Genomic DNA, 22,072 nt, shown 5'->3' with positions numbered 1-22,072 from the left:
CCCATTCAACACTGGCCTCTATGCTATTAGCTGCCTGCTCCTCACTTCATTGCCAATTATGATGGTAAATTCAGCATGCAGCTTCTGACAGGTACAAGCTGTCACAGGGCAGGTTGACTGCATTCTAGTCAGTTTCCTCCAGGTCAAAAACACAGCCTTTATTAGTGAGATGGATGGTAAAATATGGGGACCATATGCTCTCGCACTGATTACAGTAAACCCTCTGGGAACATCAAGCTCTTGTACAGAATAGCAATAACAACGGGGGCAGGGAAAAAACAAGAATCATGGAGGGTAAAATGTCTCAAGAAGTGAGGTTAAATATTAATGGCAAATATGCCTGTTATACAACTAAACTCAATTATATTTTTGTTTCAAAAAAAAAAAAAAACAAAAAAAAACAGGCTCAATTCACTGTGCTAATCATACATAACAAATCCCAAAAGTACCTCTCTCTCTCTCTCTCTCTCTGAGACTTTGGGCCATGCAGAATTTTTATTAACATTTCATTGAGATGTAATTAGGCTAACACTGCAATGATTCAGTGTCATCCAATAGAATTACACAAGGACTAATGCACTGAATGCACCTGTGGAAGACGCATCACAGACTTACAGTTTTAAAGCTTTTCATAATATTTAACAATAAAATCCTCTCATTATTCTATTAAGCATTTAATATGCCAATATGATATATGTGTGCAAGTATGTGGCTTGTTATAGCTTCAAATATATTTAAATTTTTTTGTCGGTTTCATAAAGCATTCAAGTTACATTGTGCAAGTAAAGCAAGGGTTATACGTAAGATAAATGCAGGCAAATGTAGCCCATATCTTGACTTTTTCAAAGCACACATATATAATGCTTGACCTCAGCTGCACGCACATCACTTTAGGGACAGGACTGTATGGAAATTGTACATTTCTTTTTGACGCCTGGGGGCAAGAGAGCCACTGCTGGAAACACTGAGGTTTTAGTGGACATCGAACAAAACTCAAGAGCATGCTCTTTTTTTCCCCGCGAAACAAACATAACAACCAAAACAGAAAAAAATGACTATGTTTCCGTGCACAAAATATCTAGATTTTTGCCATTATTCTGAAAAAGATAATATTCCAACTACAGTTAACAAGGCTAATGAAAATGAATATTTCCCATTTACATGCAGCCGTGCATACTCAGATTGAAGTGTCCTAACATGTCATTTGTTGGGTCAAAATATTGATGTTTGCTTTTTAGCATCAAAATTGGATTTTTTTGTACGTTCCCTACCAGTGGTAGACGTTTTGGACCATGTGAACTCAGCCTTCACGTTTTATTCCTTCAACCACCTTTTTGAAAAGGTTGTTGTTGCGACATTTGCACATATCTAAAAATATGTTTACAATCCAATTAATTTATTATATTGAAAAGTATGCGTTTTTCGTTTTTTTAATTTGAGCATGCATTTCTACACCAGCCCTGCAAACTATTGGCAAATTAGTTTGTATACAACATCTCCATGATAATGCACAGTGCCATAAACAGACAAGAGGCCGTGTGTCGCAAACAGCAGTAAAAACCCCAAATTGAGAAGCATATTTTGAATGTGCTGTATACAAGCCCAAATAATGTCATTGAAACCTAAATAATTCCAGCATATCCCACATGTTGATCAGAAAATGCTAAATTTAGAACAATTCAAATTATCCATGGAGAATATGCTGTTTACAAAATATATAAATGAATACTGAATTGAATATCAAATTCAGAAAATTGTCATATTCTGAAAAATGGTGAAATATTAAAGTGGATGCAAACATACTCAGTTATACTACTGAAATGTTTTAAAATGCCTAATAATTACCTTTTGTCTCTGAAATGTAAAAACACAGCTAATAAAAGAAAAGCTAGTCACTGGCAGAATTGTATTCCCCAATGTTTCCAGCACAGCAACAGGGCAGCACTGAGATGTATGAGAATGAGACGCTTGGTCACATGATGTGATGTACACACATAAAAAAGCACATAAATGGGTCTGGAGAGACTGATGGGATTTTAAAAAGCTTTTAGAGGGCATTAGCCTAGGGCTCTTTCCCACTGCACCTCAATGCCAATCTTGAAGCAAGTGGAGAGATGGAAGCAGTAAGGGGAGAAAAAAATACACACCCACTGCAGCTTCACAGCTCAAGCTAAACCCTTTCAATTATAGCCCTGAAGTAGAAGCATGGGGCGCCAAGAAAAAGCTCTCATCCATCCTTCTCCAGGAGAGGGAGACTCCTCTTCTACCTTGACTGAAATACCCTTTTGAAGCACTCTCCGCATGAGGCTGGCTGGATGTGCAAGTTCAAGTCTCATATCACTCCCTGATGTAACCAGCGTGTACATAATGGATCAAAAAGGGGGACTGCAAAGTCTCACCTGTGTCCTGAGGGCCGATGGACTCTGTTATCTCAGTCCCATCCATGCTGTCCTCCTCATCCACAACAACCCTCCCTCTGGTGCGACCCCTAGGGTGAGGAAGAGACACAAACAAATAAACAGAGGTGGTGAAAAAAAAGAACAAGACAAGAAAAAGTGCCCCGGTTTGCCCCAGCAGGAGGGGGTGTAGCGGTGCGGTCATGAATTAGTTAAATATAGTCACAGCTGTCACTGATTTTTAATGGAGGCACTCAAGGCGCTGGGCATGGCGGAGTGGTGGTAGTGGGGGGTGCACAATACAGACTGGTAGTATGTGGAGTTTGAAAATGGAGGCAGGCCAATCTAGATCACTCTCCTCTAAAAAGGTAAAGAGATTGGGTATTAAAATAAAGAGGCTCTATGGCAATAACATCAAGGGATGCATGACATGGATTTTTTCAAGAATACCAATAACCGATACCTACCTGGTTCTCATGGCCGACAACAGTTACCATAACCAATAATTTAACATTTTTGTCTTTTAAGAAGTTTTTCACCTGTAGTTCATGCACACCTCAGGGTAAGAAAGGTTAAGATGTAGTGAGAAAATATAGATGTTTTACAGGGTTCCCACACATTTTACTGACAAAATTTGAAAACTTTTCCATGACTTTTCAATAACAATAAGAAGAATTTAATGACCAACATAATACACGAGCAGAACTGTGTAGTATACTTTACTCTAAATGTTAATTATTGTATGAAAATTACACAGAAAACATAAACCTTTTCCAGTCTCGAATAGTTGATTGGGTTTTTTTTGTTATTTTTTTACATTACATGGAAGGCTATCAACAGAAGAGAACTGTAACAATTAAACTAATAACACATAAAAATTCCATGACTTTTCCAAAACATTCAATGATTTTTACTAATTCCATGACTTTACCAGGCTTGGCACATGAGACTGTGAAATTCCATGACTTATGTTTTAGGTTTTCAATGACCGTGGGAACCCTGGATTTAATATTCCACAGCCCTGGCTTAACCAAATCTAACTGACATCATTTTTTTTAACACACCAAAAACTATGAATAGTTCCACCATTATTGGAATAATGCATTACAATAAAAATGTCCCATTAACGACCAATAATTTCTCGGCCAAATATATATCACGCATCCCTATTAATGACCATAAATAAACGACTATGACTATGCGTGATGACAGGGTGACAATGGTTTAAACCTTACTGTTGCTCATACACTAAGACTGAAATTTGCATGGTTATCTGAAGAACATGGAACAAATGTCTTTCTCATTTACAGTCCCTGGAGGGCTGACGACTCAGTCTAACTAAACATGCTCTCGTTGAAATTCAAATCAGAGTACAAACATCACTTATTATATGATAATAGCTCTGTAATTTAAGACAGCAAAAACAAATATCTAATCATGCATGTGCATGAGTCATGTTGGGTATCCTGTGCAGACATATCCTTAGGGTTGTTTGTGCAATCATTTAGGGCAGTGATGAATATCACATCCCAAAAAATCTCAATAAAATAGGCATGTCAATAATTGCTTTTGACAAAACAAATGATGCAGATAATACACAACACACTAAACACATTTAGGTCTTTTTTGTTATTATTCCAATTTTAAAAAAGAAAGAAGCTATTATTTATGCAAGATCTACTATGATTCTACTTCTGGCACATTTGCTTATTATGGTGCTTTAATGGAAGTCCATGGATATATACATTAACAACCATGCTGTTTTAATGATTACTGCCAAGGGATATACAATTACCATGTATTTCACATACTAAGATACATCTCATAATGCATGGACAGGCCAGCCAATAAAAAAACTCAGCTAAAACCTCTCATTATAGCCTCATTCCCACTGCACATAAAAACCTGCACAAAAAAAACACCCGCTGACACCGGGCTTTTTAATGGTCAAATGACTCTGCAGTAGAAATGGTTTTTTATCGCCTCCAACTCCGATCAGCATTGATAGGAATGCAACACCCAGGTGAACACGGTAATTTCAGCTCTTTAACCAACTAGATGCCAAAAAGTGGTCGTCTGCCAGAAACAGTTAAAGCTGTTAAAGCTGTATCGCCCAGTATCCATGTCTTCAGCTGCTCTCACATGGATCAAGCAGTCGTAACATGTAAATACACATAACTTTATGTCAGTGGTAAAAGCATAGGTATGTCTTTGTGAAACTTTAATATTTCTTGAAACCCAATTTTCACGTATTTGCGATTTATAGTTTGATCAGGCATGGCTTTTACACGATTCTAGACAATATTGTTGTTCCCGTTATTTGTATGTGTTTAATGTCTAAAATCTTGTTTACGTTTTGAAAGTAGTCTATCATACTTTATGGATGGGTAATGTAAAAATAAAGCTATTATCTGCTATTTTCCTTATGAGCCTGCATTATATTACCTGCTCTGTGCCCGAGATTCTAACCACTCCAGTCCATTTCACTGGATAAAGTGATTGCAACTCCTACCTTGTCACTAAAAGGTTGTTTCTGCCTCAAAATGACTGAATGATTTCATTCATAGTGTTATATTTGACAGATTAGAGCTCACCCAGTCCTTTTTAACTTGTGTAAATACCTCCAAAAGACAAATGCAATGCATAAAATGTAATTTATTACCTGCCAAAAAGTGATTGCAGCTGCTATCTTGTCACTGAAAAGTTGTTTCTGCCTCAAAATGACTTGATTTCATTCATAGTGAATATATTTGACAGACTGTAGCTCTCCCAGTCCTCTTTTATCCGTTTAACTACCTTTAAAAAACCAATGCAGCAAATAAAATGTAATTCTCAACTTGCCAAAAAGTGATTGCAGCTGCTATCTTGCCACAGGAAGGTTGTTTCTGCCTCAAAATGACTACATTTCATTCAGAGTGCATATATTTGACAGATTATAGTCCACTCAGTGCCTTTTTACCTGTGTAAATACCTTTAAAAGACCAATGCAATGCATAAAATGCAATTTTCAACTTGCCAAAAAGTGATTGCAGCTGCTATCTTGTTACTGAAAGGTTGTTTCTGTTTTCAAAGACCTCTGCTGTCTGCTGCTCTCCTGCCTGCACAATGCGCGCGCGCGCACACACACACACACACAAACACACAAACATACACACACACACACAAGCTGACAGAAAGGCCGACTTGCTCTCCAGCTGTAAGTTCAGTGGCAGTGGGAATAAAGCCATTTAGCGGGTTTACCCGTGTTTAAAAAACCCACGTGCACCCGCTAACTGTGGTGTTAGTGAGGTAGAATTATAGTCCGTGTCCACATAAGCAGCACTAAAACACTGATCAAATACATCTGCACCAACTTTGAAAGGGGGACTTAATAAGTAGGAGAAAAATAACAAGAAGAAACCACTGTAAACTTTTCCCAGACCTCTGTTCCTGCTGCTGTTTACCTGTTTTCCTGCCTGTCCGTGATGTCTCACCAACAAGTCAATGCACACAAGCAGACACACGTGCACACATACACACACACCAGTTGACAGAAAGTCCAACTTGTTCTCCATCGGTAAATTTAGTGGCAGTGGGAATACAGACATTTTTCTCATTTACCCGTGTTTAAAAAACCCGCGTACACATGCTAATTGCAGTAGAAATGAGGTATAAGATATGTGATCAACAGCTACTCTGTTGAAAACAAACTACTGATGCCATTTTGTGTGCAGAGAATGGCACTCTGAACCTCGGAAAATAAGGCTTGCTTTGTCTCAATTTGAGGTATAAGTCACAAGCTGAGTATGTACGCACATTAGTAATAATGTGATGGTTATATTTTCAGAGCTGCGAGTTTGTGAAAAGGTCAATGCTCCATTTAATTTCCCAATGACTAATGCAAAAATAATTTGTCATTAGAGACCTGAAAGATTGTCATGTTCAACAAATTTCTGAAAGGTCTGTTTGAGATTAAAAACTACACTTTAAAGCTGTGCCACAATTTTATTTTTAAGGACTAATACATTTATGGCAATCTTTTTCTTAATTAAAAAAAAAACATTATCATGCTTAAATATAATTAAGCTAGTTCTACTGATTTTCAAGCTAAAAACAAAATAATTGCACTTCTTGTGCTAGTAGAGTCTACTGGAGATCCTGCCCTTTAAATGACCACTTATTGATACTACTCTCTATAGCCTAAATGTCACTATTTATGAGTACCTTACTGCATTAAACAAAGAGAAAACTCATGAAAAGACTGACACAATTCAAAAGTAGTCATTTCCTAATCTGCCCTGTTTAATGAGTATTCAGATTGATCACTGCTTGTGTTTTTAATTATTCAATTGGAATTGGTTATATGAAGTCAGATACAATTTTGATCACTTTAGGGGTGTCTTCATTTGTTGAAATCAGTGCAAAACATCAGCCAAACCTTAAAATGACCATGTTTTATTAGTATGATGAAGCTAAAACTGTCTACAGATAGGTAGGTGCTAAACAAATTTTTCAAACTTTATCATCACAAAACAAAATGTGTTGTGGCTAAAATTCTCCAATTTATAATATTTTTACTAAAGCAAACGTCTTGCTACAGCTGCATGCATTTTTGTTCAACATGGAAATGTAATATCAATCAAACTGGTGTTGGTTTATTTACGACAGGTCAAATCAAATTTATCAATATAGCACATTTAAAAACAATCCACATTGACCAAAGAGCCACACAGACCAGAGCAGGTAGCTAAAATCACAAATAAAAGACCAAAACAAAAAAAACTATTGACACAAATATTAATGGACACTGCTCATAGGCACAAATAAATATTAATGGATTTTATCTGTTTTTACATATAAACTCGTCTCAAATTAAATGACAGACAGGGTTTTGTACTAGGGATGAAACTTTTATCAGTTTCACGATAAAATTCCAAATGGTTAGCATTACCATTTCAATTTATCATTCAAACCATGATGGATTACTGCCTTTTGAAAAGTTTGCTGTAAATACTGTCCAGCATCAAGTTAGTAACTGCCAGGACTAACATGCAACATGGTTTTGTTTTGCATCAATGGAAACACAGCAGCAGTCAGTGACAGCACTGTAGAGATTTTTCAGCCTTATCATTTAAAGAATGAGTAAGCTGTCGTCACTGATTCTCATGCAAGCATTTCAATAGCAGAAAAAAAAAGCATACCATTTGACAGCTGAATACTTTCTGTAGCTGAACATATGCAGAAATAGTAGTCAATCAAATAATGTACAGAAGTACTAGTAGTGGTGGTGGTAGTAGTAGTAGTAGTGGAAGTATTAGTAGTAGTAGCAGTATCAACATCCACACAATTACATTTTAATTCAGGTGTCAAACATACTGTGCTGTAGTGAGTTGGATTGCACCGTGCAGTTTGCAGGTAGAAATGCAAGTATTGGTTCAGAACTGTGATTGAGCTCCAAGGCAAAACAAAATTAATCAGGATATCCCTTCTCATGTGTCTACCTCCTGATGAGTGACCCAGAAATATCTAATTACTGCCCCTGTTCAAGATTTTCTCTCTGGAGTGCCATGTCAAATGTAATCTTAGCCTTTTTCCCCACTTACCCCTGTCATCTCTTAAGAGAAGTCATCGCAATATAAAAGGAAGAAGAAAAAAACATTATAAAGAAAGTGCAAACCTTCTACTATCTTACTGAATATGCCATGTCAGCATATCAGACAACCATGTCTACGTTTCCAACCATATGGCTGTGTGCCAACTCATACAGATGTGTGCACACACACACACACACACACACACACACACACATACACATACACATACACACACACAAACACCGGCACATACCCCCCTCGTTCATGCAGTATGGAAAGATCTGTCAGTGTCAGCATCCTCCAATGGGAGCTCTGTTAAACTAATCTTGGAAGCATCGTGTGGAGAGAGTAATTGTCATGGATACAAATTAAATAGCAACATCAATTGTTAGCATGCTAAGTGGTGAGAGAGAACGTGGGCCAAATGAGAGCAGCGTGTCTCATGGGTACTCAGGAGGATACAGGGGGTTGGATGTGAGGGAGGAGATGGGGGATGGGGGGGGGGGTTGGGGTAATTTTCGGTGCCACTGGAGAGAAAAATCACAAATGGCTGGATGCCAAATCAACCCCTCCCTCTAAATGACTCCCATGTCAAGATAAGGAACAACCCTATAAAAAATCCAAGAATGACAGAGAAGGCCTCCAGCAAACCTTGGCTAAAAACATAATTACCTGTAAGCTTGAGTCAAACATAAATATCTTAATAAGGTGGAAACTAATTCTAACAGAGAGCTCTTTCATGTTTTTGTGAAGGAGTGCGCAGTTATTGCTGAGCCATTGATGGGCTCCCTAGCTGTAGTTTTGGATCACACTGAATTTTGTGCATGACAGAGTTTGAAGTTATATAACTCTCATAAGGAACAATATTTTTCTGATAATTATAATAACTACACAGGATAACATTATTGTTACTTCAACTAGAAAAACTGATAATACTAATAATATACTAACCCAGAAGTATTCAATTAAAATTTTAAGAGGTCCAGTTACTAAAATTTTCTCCCAGAGAAAGGTCTGAACCTCATTTTTAAACCGTTTCCTACAACCCCTCTTACATCCATCAAATAAAATCAACAACATGGATGTCCAAATTCAAATATTTATCAACCATATTGTCAGACATCAATGCTTACTTTTCCAACCACGTGGCATAATTGTATGACACATGTATGAAAAAACAAATTACTATCTTTCCCATAAATAAAATGAGTCCTTGCACAATGAACTTAACCCTTTCAAACCTGAGCAAATTAGCGAGATTTTTTTCAAAAACATGGAAAGAAGGCAATGAGCAATGAAAGAAGAAATGACCCATGAAATGATCAAGAAAATTGTTTTTTTAAAAAAAGAAAACTAAAATAAAAAACAAACAAGGAAATGGCCTTGAAAAAGTGTTACAAGAAATATTTTTGCATCATAATTTTAAACACGTAATTATGATAATTAAACATATAGTTTTTCTCTAGATTTTTTTTCCCTTGACAGTTTCCCTAGCTTTTTGAAATAATTTTCTTAATCTACCAATTTCTGACAATTGTGGAACATTTCTTGCCAAGTTGCTGCCTTTTTAAAATATTTTTGAAATAACTTATACCCGTTTTCTCAGGGTTGTAAGTATTAAATTCTTGTGAAAGGCATCTGAAAGCAGTACAAGTGATGTTGCTCAAGGTTTCAAAGGGTCAAGACCTACATTACAGTAAAACAAGAGAGAATCTGAATAATCACACAGAAAAAGTGCAATTCTTTCTCTCTTGCTCTTTTTGAAAAATAAATTTTTTCTACTTCCCTCCCTAATGAGAGAAATGAACCTGTGACTTCCCCAGGCCCCAGGAAGTGCAGTGGGCTTCAAAGTCAATTTACATAGGCCAAAAAAAAAAGGCCCAAACATGATCAAGGCATATAATGTTAGTTTGATTAGAACAAGTGAAACAATCATAACACAGTGTGTTGCAACACAGGTCAGTTACATCATGCTGTCTCTCACTATCTTTTGCTGTTGTTCTCTCTACCCAAATGTCTAAGCATTGTATACAGTCAATTTGATTGGCTCAATTGTCCGAAGATATTGCTGTAATAACCAGGTTTGCTGTGCCTACTGTCTATAAATGCAAAAAAACATGCTTATTTATTCTCATAAATTTATCAGAATTTGGTCTTGAGCCCTGACTGCCGTCCACCATGTGGTAAAACCTGATCTAGATAGAAAAGACTGCAATTATATACATTTTCAGAACTATTCTTCACCGGATCAGCATTACACAAGAGGCCGGAGATATGAAAAACTGCAGAAAGCTATGCACCAGGAAGAAGCAAACCATTTTTAAAATAGCAGCAGAGCAACAAACCAGTTACATCGTTTGGTCATACATCACACTGCTTTGCTTTACATGTTCACAACAAACACTTTTACCATCTATAGCTAACGCCATTTAAGTAGGCTTTGATTCCTGAGGGGAAATCTAAATGCAGAAATTAACTGTGTGTGACATTTTCATCTATGACCACAATCTTGTGTATTACACGCAAAGTAGTCGATGGTGGTGACGTCTTTATATAGCCTGCTTCAAAACATTTTACTGTAATTATACATAACTACGCTGAAGGCATCGAATTTCAGCCTTGAGACAGCCATTTATTTCACTGACAAACGCTCAAGACTAACATTCAACCCCATACCCTGCACAACTTATCCCCCCCACAGTCCCACCACAGGGAGAAAGAGGAAAAAAAAAAAGAAAAGGTGAAAATAATGCTGTGGTAAGTAGTCCCAGCTAGCAGCATGCTGCCTGGAAAACCTGAAAAGGATCATGCTGCTCTGAAGTGGACTGACTAGCAGATGGAGCGTGGGCAAATCTAGTAAATTCCAACAACCAGGTCTACAAGAGCGATTTTTGACACATCCTCCTTTGTCACAAGCAAACTGGCTTTTAACACTTAACATTGGCTATTTTAATATTTATACACACAGTGCTTATATCCAGTTGGTCTGAACACTAGATTGTGCTATGGGGATAATTCACAGCTCTGAAGTTGTTTCACTCTCAAGTATATGTGATTGAGCATAGCTTACAAAACTCACTCACTCACTCACTCACTCACAAATCATATCAAACGGTAAAACTAGGCAGTGCTGACTGAATATAAATCCAGGTTACATTACTGCACTGCCTATTTCTTGCCAAAAATGTTGTCAGAAACATATTTTAATCTCCCATTTCGTCAATTGATGTAATAAAGACAGTCATGACACACCCATAAAGCTGCTCATTGGCGAATGAAGCAAAAAAAAGATCTTTTTCCGGGTGTAAAATACCCGGATCTACTGGTCAATAAGGCATTCTCACTAGATATTTACAGCGGCCTAGCTTGCCCGAGCAGGCAACCGGCAGAGCAACTGACGCGCTTCGCTGGCTATAATGGCAGTCTAAAAATTCTATCTTGCGGCTCTTTTAGACTTTCCAAATGTTAGCGAACTGGATGGCTTAAATCTAGATAGTGAGTCATTTTACGGGGGTTTTGATGCTTAAGTCAATGAGGAAAAGTCTTTCTGGGCCAGTGGGCATCACGTGACCAACCCAGACAGTGTAATTCCACTTTTGGCCACTAAGTAATATTGGCATCAGAACCTGGCTCACTTTCTGGGGACTTGGTTTGGCTGTAATGGCAAAAGTTAGTAAACAGGAAGTGGGCTTCACACTACGTCACACAACTTACTGTTTGACTGTAATACGAGATCCAGCCAGCCACCATTATTTCACACGGACCATTTAACATTATGTACCCACCAGTGGGAGTGTAGCATTCTGGTAGTTGTATGTTTGCTACCTCTTAAGCAAAAGCACCCTTTTTTCTGATTTCTCTGCTCATGTAGCACCAGTTTAAAAAGTATTGGCATCTTTCTACAGCAGAGATGGCCTGGTTTTATGTGAGGGCATTCTTTATATCAGTGAAATACTTCTTGGAGAAGACCCACCATTGATTAACAATTGTTTTTATGACCAATACTTAGAATGGAAATTACGGGTGTTTTGAATCGACTGAAAGGCAATACAAACTGAGCTCCATCCACAAAGCTATGATCATTCGTGAGAGTTTGTGAAGGGGCGTTTTACGGAATATTAACTTACAGCTGAGCTTTCTAGAGGTGCAGTGGATCTATCAGTGACATCACTTCTATGCTACCCTTTATACCAGCAACTACAGTCTTAAAGGGATTCTTCAATATTTTTCAACCTTGACCCTATTTTGCTAGGTTTTTGTGCCCAAGTGACTAATGGGGACAACAATCTTTGAAATTGGTTCAGTATTGCAAGAATGCTGCAGCCAAAGCAACCAAGAGAGGCTGCAATGTAATCCGTATGGGCAGTTGTGCACTGTCAATTTACGTCTATCAAAAGTGTTCGTTATTGCCACTAACGGGTTTGTTGTTATTAGAAGTGTCTAACAACATTGCAGAAAAAAAAAACCTAAAGAGAAATGATTTTTTTGTTCACCTTTGACTGGTTTGTTATTGTTATGAATTCTCACTCAAGGAGACGTCTTGCTCTGAAATCTCGCAAGATGTGGCTTGTTACAGGAAAAATAATGGTGAAAATGGGGTCCAAGCTGAAAAATTGAAGAAAAGCAGAAGATGAAGAAACCCATTTCTGCTGACACTTTGTTTTTTTTTGTTTTTTTACCAATTCTTCATCATGAAATAATTCAAGTGTGTACCAGGTCATCCTTCCAATGTGGCATTAACGTATCGTCTGGATGCTTGCAGATTAAACTATCCATTGGGAACAGGGTATTAAGATTGATTGAGAGGACAGACTAAGGAGAGTTAAGAACCTTGTGGGCATTACATTACAGAGCAGCTCTAAGCTGCATTATATGTTGCTATGGAAGTCACAAAGAAACCAGGCACCTTACATAACATAACACATTTTTGTACTGGCCTTACCTGAAGTCAAGCTGCTGTAAAACTGTTACACACGCCTGTATGACAAGGACTTCAATCATAATTCCAACCAGGACACTTCATCAAAAATCTGATACCAACTAAATGGCCACAACATGATCAATTCTGAACAACCAACAGCGAAGTCCAAAGTATCAACAAATATTTTGTATTTTACCAAAAACACATTAAATATGCACATATAATTACTACTTTTTTTCAAAACGGGTGTGGTTGGGTTGACTTTTTTGTGCTGAAATTAAACAATCCTACATTATCAAGATTTTATGAAGTGGTTTTGGTGCGCTTCGTAACCATGTCTGCGCTATGACTTAGTTTACTCACAAGGAATATCTTCTTGATAATTCATTTAGAGATCTTTTTGCAATGGGATCACACCAGGCGCAACTCAGGAATCAGTGACTTAAAACAAACCAAGGGTGTACAAGTGGGACCGCCAATGGCGACCTCCCTACTTTCAGCACCATTACCCGGACCAGACACATCTTTGATCTTGGCCGGCGTTGTGATCTCAAGTAGACTCTTGTAGAGCATTCTGAGGCAGGGGCATGAGGTTGGGGGATGGGGGCTCCCGTGAATAAGTTCCTTCCCCACCCGCTGCCGACACCCTTGCTCAGACCACACCCATCTTTAATCTCGGCCTTCATTTTGATTTCAAGTACACACCTGCAAAGTTTTATGACTGCATCTTGCATGGGTGTGACATTACTGTGATGAAAAATTCTCTCCACAGAGAGACAGACATACTCATAAACACCTGGCAAAATACTCAAAACCAACTCTGTGGTAGTTCAATTCCAATGGGTGTCAATGGGAAACCATTTGCATCATGACATACCCACACACAGACTAGCAAGTTGAAAACAAGATAAAAATATCTTCCATTGTGACGGCAGCAACATAAGTTTTTTTGATCCAGCAGGGAGTCAAAGCAGTCTGCTGGCTAACTGACACTCCATATCTGTAAAGCCTTTTGAGACGACATACCAGGCTCTAGTTATCTGCACAAACGTAAACTTGAATCGACCGCAGCTGTGAGCCATTGGCTCCGGTTAGCAGAAAGCTAAACTATTAGCAACAATTTCTCTCCATCTCTGAAACACTTTACGCATATTGACACATATTTTTGCATTGACTGTCAAGACTCTCTTTTACACCATCTTTTTTGGTTTACTTTGCAGTGTAAGCGGTTGTTTCCAATTCTGGCATGGCAACATTTTCTGCATGATTTTCCACCACTGAACTGGATTTTCACCAACTGGAACATGCACATGCATCTGTATTTGTAGAGCAGCCAATAAGAACACCCTGTCTCAGAAATGGCTTTGGATTGCCCAAAGTCTCCCATAACAGGCTAGATTTTGTAACACCTGAAAACAGGACCAAGAGCGGGGTGCAGGAGTCTAGTATTCTACTATTCTTCCAGACCACTTGAATTACAATATACTAAAGGGTTATTTGGGGTTTTTTGCCCACTGCACCAAAAAACACTTATATGACTGTTATATGACTCCAATAGTGAATGGGTCTTCTCAGGGGGTCAAGATGCATCACTGACTACTACTATATCAAATGGACAACATTAAATGGGTTGAACTGACGCCTGGCCACAGGCGATTACCGAAAAAAATGTCTTAAGTAATAATTTAGTTTTAATTCTGTATTACATCAGCAGCACTACCAAAATGCATCTATATCAAGGAATATTAAATTCCCTCATGCATAAAAACACAAAGGATTACTTTGAGCATTCAAACTTTAAAACCTACTTCTTTCTGTTCTTAGACGTAGATAAGGGTGGCGCCTGGGGTAGGATCGCAGCAGCATCCTTACGCGGCCTGCCACGGGGTCGTTTGTCTGCGTGGGCAGGACTTCCTGTGGATGTGGCCCCTACACTGCTGGAGGGCGGTGAAGGTCCCTGGTCAGAGGGTTCCACAGTCTTATCCTCTGATGACATTCTGAAAAAATAAATGCATAAATCATGATAGATGTTACATGTTGTTGTTTTCAGACTATTTACAGGCTTTCAAGGAGGGGTACAGGGCTGTGATTGTAGACCTAGACCTATTTGCAAATATGTGTGGAGAGTTGTGTATCTGTATTTCAATCCATGTGTGTGCATGATCAGATTTGTGAATGTACGATAAAAACATCTAAAAATTAGTTTTTAGGTTTGCTAATGTATTGAGATTTGTAATTGTGGACATAACTTTGTAAATGTGTGGACAAATCTGTAATATATTAATGGCTGAAAAGCCTAAGTATATTGCTCCAACAGGTGTAAATGCAGATAAATCAATAATTACGACTCAGGCGGGCCTTTTAATTAGAGGTTTTTTTACCCACGAGTTTCGCTTCACCTCTGTTGTACCTGCAAATGCGTCTGACAATTTGCAAATGTGCCTCATTAGCTATACAGCCTACATACCAATGGGCTGCAGGTGTACCCATTTAAGTTTATTTTAAGCACTACTAGCACTACCAACTTGGTGACTTTCTTACTGGATTAAGTAACTTTTCAAACAATTTCAGCAACTTTATTTACAAAAAAAGCGACTAGCGACATATTTAGTAACTTCCCAATTTTCCCCCTTTGGCCCTACCACACCCACTGCATAGGGTATGGTGTCCAGTTTCTTTTGGGGGGGTCGAGGGGTGGTTCTCATCCAACTCTCCACAAGGCCCTAGAAATGGAGGGCTTTCAGATGCAAACTCCAAACTAAGTGGTAGAAAAAATTCCCAGAATGCTTTGCTAAATGCAGCAGTCTAAACATAACAAACAACATGGCAGCTTTGAAAAAGGATCACGCGAAAATGGTAATATCCACAGGGATATCTTATATTAACCTAGCCACAAAGGAATATGTAATATGATTGCTATAGCAAGCATTTCAGAAAAAATGCTAATGTTACTGGGTAAACAGCCTTGTCCAATAATCCAACTGTTGTTGATGCATTACTTTTACCAAAAAAGACATTTGGCTGCTGGCCCACTGCTCCCGGTCAAAAGAATTTGCCACCAGGCCTAACCACAGATTTGTCCACGCATTCACAGATCTATGTAACGAATTAATGCTTAGTCAACACATTTAAGAATTATAATAAAATTGCAAATCTAAATACAGATTGGAGATTTTTTCTCTTTTTCTACCTTTACAAATATGATGACAGATTCTGAAAACACAACAATTCACTCTGTTGTTATTTTACAGATTGCACACACATAGGCCTGATATACAGACACATGGACCTATCCACATTTGCAGATTTCTATAGGCCTACATGTTCACAAATCTGAGAACACACTTAGAGATTATTTTACACATTTAAAATCTGATTACATGTGCAGATTAAGATACAGTTAAAAAAGTCTCAAGACACATTCACACAAAGTTCTGCTACAATGATGGCCCCATAGAGTGGATAGATAAAAGGACATTACAAGAAATCAGAAGCGTTCTGTCATTACTCGACATCCAGCGGCTAACAGTTTTCTATTTAATGCAACCCACCCACTGAAAGAAAATCTACAACAAAAAGCTAAATGGTAAATATGGTGAATGCTGCCCTTTAGCTGGATTGGAGACACAAAGGGAAACAGGACTGCTTTTCCTTTTCCTCAACTGTTCCCGACTTTTGAAAAACAAACATTACCATCTGGTTATTTTATTTTGAAATAGTTTTGCAATTGAATTTCCCAAAAATTGTACCATCACATTTTTGATTTTGGGTTATAAAATTTTGATATTCACCCCAGATAACCCACTCCTATGATGAACTGAGGCAAACTTTCATTTCAGTGAACAATTTTGTTCACTGAAATGAACGCGGAAAGCTGGAAAGTCTGAAATCAATTTGAAAGACTTTTTGTGAAAATACCCATTGGCTGCTTGCATCCAAAAGATGCACAAACATTCCAGCAGTCAGATTCTCTCAAATTAATTTGCTTTATATGTGACTGCAGTTTGCCAACAGGATGGACTTGCATCATGGGGTGATTGTATAATGGTTTTGTTTTATTTATGTGTACATGTGCGTGTAAATGTTGAAGTGTATGTATGTATATCATACATTGTTAGGATTTAGATTTTGGCACTCTTGCGTGTAAAGCACTTTGAGCTGCATTTTATGTATGAAACGTGCTATAGAACTAAAGATTATTATTAGGATTTTTTTAAATTAATCTACAGCTCTCACACACCATGATTCATTCAGATGTCCATAAGAGAAACAGGCCTTCCTTCCACTGGGTCTTTTGGGGTAAAAAAGAAAAAATAGAGGAAAGGTTTTTGTTTTTTTTGCACACCCTGATGTCAGTGTGATTGCCATACACTGATAACATTGTGAAGCTTTATGCATTAACACATGTTATTGTGATGAAGTGTTGTTGTTGACCAAATGAGTAAGTTCTTGTGGTCAAAAGAAACAACAAACTCACACCCCTCAGTAAAGAAATGTCTTGATGCGACTGCTTTGCACTTTCAGCTGCTGATTCTATAGATGGTGAGGAAACATACAGCTTTCTTTTCACAATCGATTTCAAGCCCATCTCCAAAAAGTCACCTTGCTTTTGACTATTGAGTACCAATACTGAATCCATGCAATGCCGAATACGCTGCAGATTAAGAAGAATGGGAAAACACCCTTTGTTCCTACTTGAGAGTGTTGACGCATTATTCCAAGTTTCTAACCATGGACTCACACCAGATGAAAAGACTGAACTACTTCTGTTGGGTTACGCACAGCGGTATAGTGGAGGGTATACGCAGGTATACAGGGTATACTAATTGTCCATTCATAGTATACCCACCTATCAGTAACCTACCCATTTCCCTTGTAGAACACCCATCATATCAGCTAGCTGATATGATGGGTCTCCACTCGGCTACTGGTTATAATAATCAAAATGTAATGCTGACCACTTGCCATTCCCTGTGAAAGTTTATGCAATTATGTTGTGAAAAGATTTAATCATCCTTTGCATAAATGTATGGGTCTCTCCTCCAGATCTATGAACACCATTTTCCCATTTGGCATTTTGATGATAGCATTCAGCATTCAGTAGGTTGAGATGTGGTAACTCCAGAGAGCATAGTGTGTGATTCATATAATTTTCACCCTCAAACCAGACCCCTCATGCCCTTTATGACAGCATCCACATTTGTTGCTTTTCTCTGTTTATTCATTCAGATTTTTCTATTAATCTGTCACCTGTCTTCATGTGCTGCACAAGCTGCTTTGAAAAGTGTTTGCCTCCACATGTGTGTCTCGTGAACATCAAGCCTCTCTCAACTAGGCAGTGTGGTAAGGCTTATACTCTGCTGCAGGCAAATGGTGCAGCACAGTAAGTGTTTTGCACATCATTGAGAGCTAAGGTGTTGCATGATAAAAGTTTGTGTAAATAAAGATTAGCACAGATTTTTTAATTTTTTGGGGGCTGAGAGCACTGTAAAAAAACCCTCTAATTTCACAGCATTACCATGGCTATATGCATTTTGTGTAGACCATGATGGCTGACTGCAGCTGCTGCCATTGTGCTGCTTTGGCCTCGGTGTGCGAGGCTAATGTAGACAAGGACAAAGTTAACAAGTGGCTGGCGAAGACATTTGAGCATCTAGCAAAGCAATAACCAGATATTTTTCTTAGCAGTTGGTGGAAAAAACTGAGCTAGTAAGGCAAGAGACTCCAGAAATGACCTCCTTCATACAGTCAGTAACATCCAAAAGGACATTTGTAGTAGTTTGTGTCCACTAAACATGAAAGCAGACAACAGTTTTTTGTTTTCACCGTTTAATAAGCCCATAGCACTGTATCGCGGTGGTGTTTCAGGGAGATTTCTGAAGTCTCAAACCTTTCTGAATGTGGCTCAAAAATGTTGAATTGATTAATATTATAAAGTTAAAGCTACATAAACAAATGAAGTGAAAAACTTCACCATTTTCAGTCTTTTGTTTCCAAAGCATTGTTGTACACAACATAAAAAGTTTTGTGGTTAACTGACTCATGTGACCAGACAGAGCTTTTCAAAAGCTAACAACAGACACAGCATATTTGTTACCAACCAGTCATTTCAAAAAGTAAGATTAAAAAATCCACACAAGCCACTTGACTTGCCAGCTTGTTTTTCTGTACAAAAACGCAATTACATCAGACTACATTATGACTAATCTTTAGGATGAGTCATGAGAAAGTCAACTTTGTTCATTTTCATTTTTAGTAAAGAGGTAAAATAGATTGTAAACAATGGTGGGCCTTATTCGACATTTCATGACATCCTATGAAATGTAATTTATTTTGTACAATGCAATGCCAATTGAAGTGAAGTATATTGTTTAGCCCCACACTACACAAATTTGCTTTTAGCACTAGGGATGCACAATATTGTTTTGTTTTATGTTTTTGTTTTTTAAAAATATACATACAGTATGTGTATACATACACACACACACACACACACACACACACAGACACACTACTTATTTGGCTGATAACAGATACCAATACATCCACTTTTTTACACAGCTAATTTGGCTAATCTTTAAGTCTCTTCTGTAGTGATATTAACATTATCTAATGCATACTATTATCATGGAGACATGAAATACAATGCTTTTCAGTTTATGTAATATTCCTTCATTGTGCAAAATAAGAGAAATGCTAACTTAGGTCAGAATGTTGTTCATTTTGAAGCCAATATCCACAGATACCAATAATGTGCTTATATAATCATGCATCCCTATTTAGCACATTTTGTTGTCCTAAACAGTTATTTAAAATGACTGTTACTGGTGGCTGGCTGTGTGCTGTGGCTTAAAGAGATACTATATGGACACAAATGATCTCCGATATTAAACAGGTGGGACAGATCTCAGTGTGATTTGACAGATATTGTGGAAATGACACCATCTCTCACTGCCGGTCTGTAGAAACACTCTATTTCTCTTATGTCTATATTGGCCTCCAGGCTCTGTGGACAGATGGCGGTCCAATAACACCAAACACCACAAGAAATATCACTCGTTACAATGGTTAGGCTGTCAGAACAATAATTCAGAAACTATGAATACGAACTTAAATCCTTAGATAAGAAACGGGGGCTTAAGCTGTTTGTGGTGTGAAGTGGTGATAATGTAACAAAAAATAGTAGGATAAGAACAATTTCACAAGCATATTTACCACCAGGTAAGCTTCAACTTAAAGTAATGAGAATAACGTTGATTGTTAGGGCATCCGAGTTTGGGATCCGGTGACTACTAGGCAGTCACGACCACCACAGGCACAATTGGAGACATGCTAACGTTAGCTTTTGTTAACTCAGGCTTGGGCACAAAGCAGTTGCATACAGCTAGCGATAGCTAGCCTGTTGTGTTGAACTCTGTCGCCTTTCCTTTGGCGACCACACACAAAAGTAATATGTCCATTGTCTGACTGTGACTAGAAATGCATTAAGAAATGACTCAATTTTTGATATTTAACTGGCAATAGCAGCCTGAATTCGGCTTTGAGAGACATTAGTCGGCGAGACAACTTTGAAAGAGGTTCACATAGCAAACAGGTTACCTGTGGTTGCAGTTAGTTGGCCAACTCATCATACTAGCGTGTAACTAACGCCTACGCCGAAACACAAAATGTTAATGCTTCAGCCTCTTATTGTGCCACAGCCAATGTAAAATATAAAAGTCTGGGATGATGGCAAACTTGACGGTTCGCTTTAACAACGGTGTCCGTTAGCCAACTTACAACTGGGTACAAGGCAATGATGAGCATTTGTGCCCAGCACACACAAAGGCTCGGTCTATTCAATGAAACGGAAATGTTCTAGGGAACTACAATGCTCCACAAAAAGTGAAAATCATACGTTGTACAATGACGTAAGCTGCGATTTTTGTTTTTTATTATAATCTAGCATTAGTTGTGTGTGAATGTCGATCGCCAATATTGTGTTAAACTATGGATATATAACGTTAGCCTCCCATTTCTGATTGTATAGCCCCCCAGAACCGTTCTAGTAAATGCTCCGTTCCGTTGAATAGTCTGAGTCATGAAAGCCAAGGCGGCGACAAACCCCCAACATCAGACTGGAGGTGGATAATGTTGGCTCAGCTTTACTTCACGAGGTGAACGCCAAACAAATCTACCTCGCATGAAAAACAATTCAACATCTCATTGTGTCTTACCTTCCAGCCCTATGAATAGCGAATTATCCTCTTCATATCCAAAATACTGGGAGATGAAACGTCGCACTTTTATCACCCAGCTAGCTAGCAAGCTAATTGAGCTAGCTAGCCTCTCTCCAATGAAGCAACACCGCAGTTCTCAAAAATGCACAACGCATATCATTATATTCCAACGTTGCAATGTTATTCCCAACTTTGCCCATTTGATGGAAAGGCAGATGATGTAAATCCAACAGAAAACCGCTTCACTTGCACACGCATTTGTGGGGATCACTTTCCTTTCTCCAATGACAGCTGTCGTCGCACGAGTTCGGGTTATATAGCTAGTTGGTGTTAGCCACCCAAGTCTACGGCCAACAATTTTACCATCAACGTACACACAAATCAAAGCCAGAATCCAAGCGGCTGCAAAAGTCAACACCCCGTAAATGAAACTTTAAATGTGAATCCTCAGCGAAGGTACGGAGACGTGCAAAACAAACGTTGGGTGCCGACCGCTTGGTTGGCAACTGGTTCTATTTTCTTCAGCATCGACAAGCTGCGGGACCAAGCGGCCAGTTAGGAGACTCTCGCAGCCAGCCTGCCACGCAGTAACAGCCGCCTCCAAAGACATGTAAAAACAAACATTAGCTTGCCAAAAATAACATCTCGCCTGCCACAGCGACCGATCAGCGAAGTAACTAAGGAATATTACTAAATTAAGTTGAAGATGACGCTTCGGTGTACTCTATAACGGTGGCCATATCTAATGATAAGTGGCACCGAAGCACAGCCCCTCCAGGCTCCTCAAAAACTAGACCCACCTCCCCCTACCACAACTACGGCACACAAATCTTTCCAAAACGGCCCAGCTCGTCGACAAAGATATGTTTCGCGAGTGTGAGAAATATTTAACAACATCGATAAGAATATTTGATATAAATACCACGCAAACCGTTTGACAATTTCTTCAAAATACTCTCTGAC

The 22,072-nt window shown here is 38.4% G+C and overlaps 1 protein-coding gene across 9 annotated transcripts in view; it reads right to left on the bottom strand.

Moving 5' to 3' along the window:
- Nucleotides 1–21,839, bottom strand: part of kmt2cb (lysine (K)-specific methyltransferase 2Cb) — a 90,415-nt gene extending 68,576 nt beyond the window's left edge. For all 9 annotated transcript variants that reach the window (XM_042497366.2, XM_088085531.1, XM_088085530.1 and 6 more), the window contains exons 1-3: nucleotides 21,107–21,839; nucleotides 14,699–14,887; nucleotides 2,400–2,488 (exon numbers count right to left, since the gene is read on the bottom strand). In XM_042497366.2, the coding sequence (XP_042353300.2) occupies nucleotides 2,400–2,488; nucleotides 14,699–14,886 (277 nt within the window). In that variant the 5' untranslated portion in view covers nucleotide 14,887; nucleotides 21,107–21,839. The remainder of the gene's footprint in view (nucleotides 1–2,399; nucleotides 2,489–14,698; nucleotides 14,888–21,106) is intronic.
- Between the last annotated feature and the right edge of the window lie 233 nt (nucleotides 21,840–22,072).

This window comes from Plectropomus leopardus, chromosome 12 (assembly GCF_026936395.1).
Source record: "Plectropomus leopardus strain MGB_pleo_1.0 chromosome 12, ASM2693639v1, whole genome shotgun sequence".
In the NCBI taxonomy this organism is placed as follows: Eukaryota; Metazoa; Chordata; class Actinopteri; order Perciformes; family Serranidae; genus Plectropomus; species Plectropomus leopardus.
Note: the sequence above shows the minus strand (reverse complement) of the source record. Positions and strands in the feature narration are given on the sequence as shown.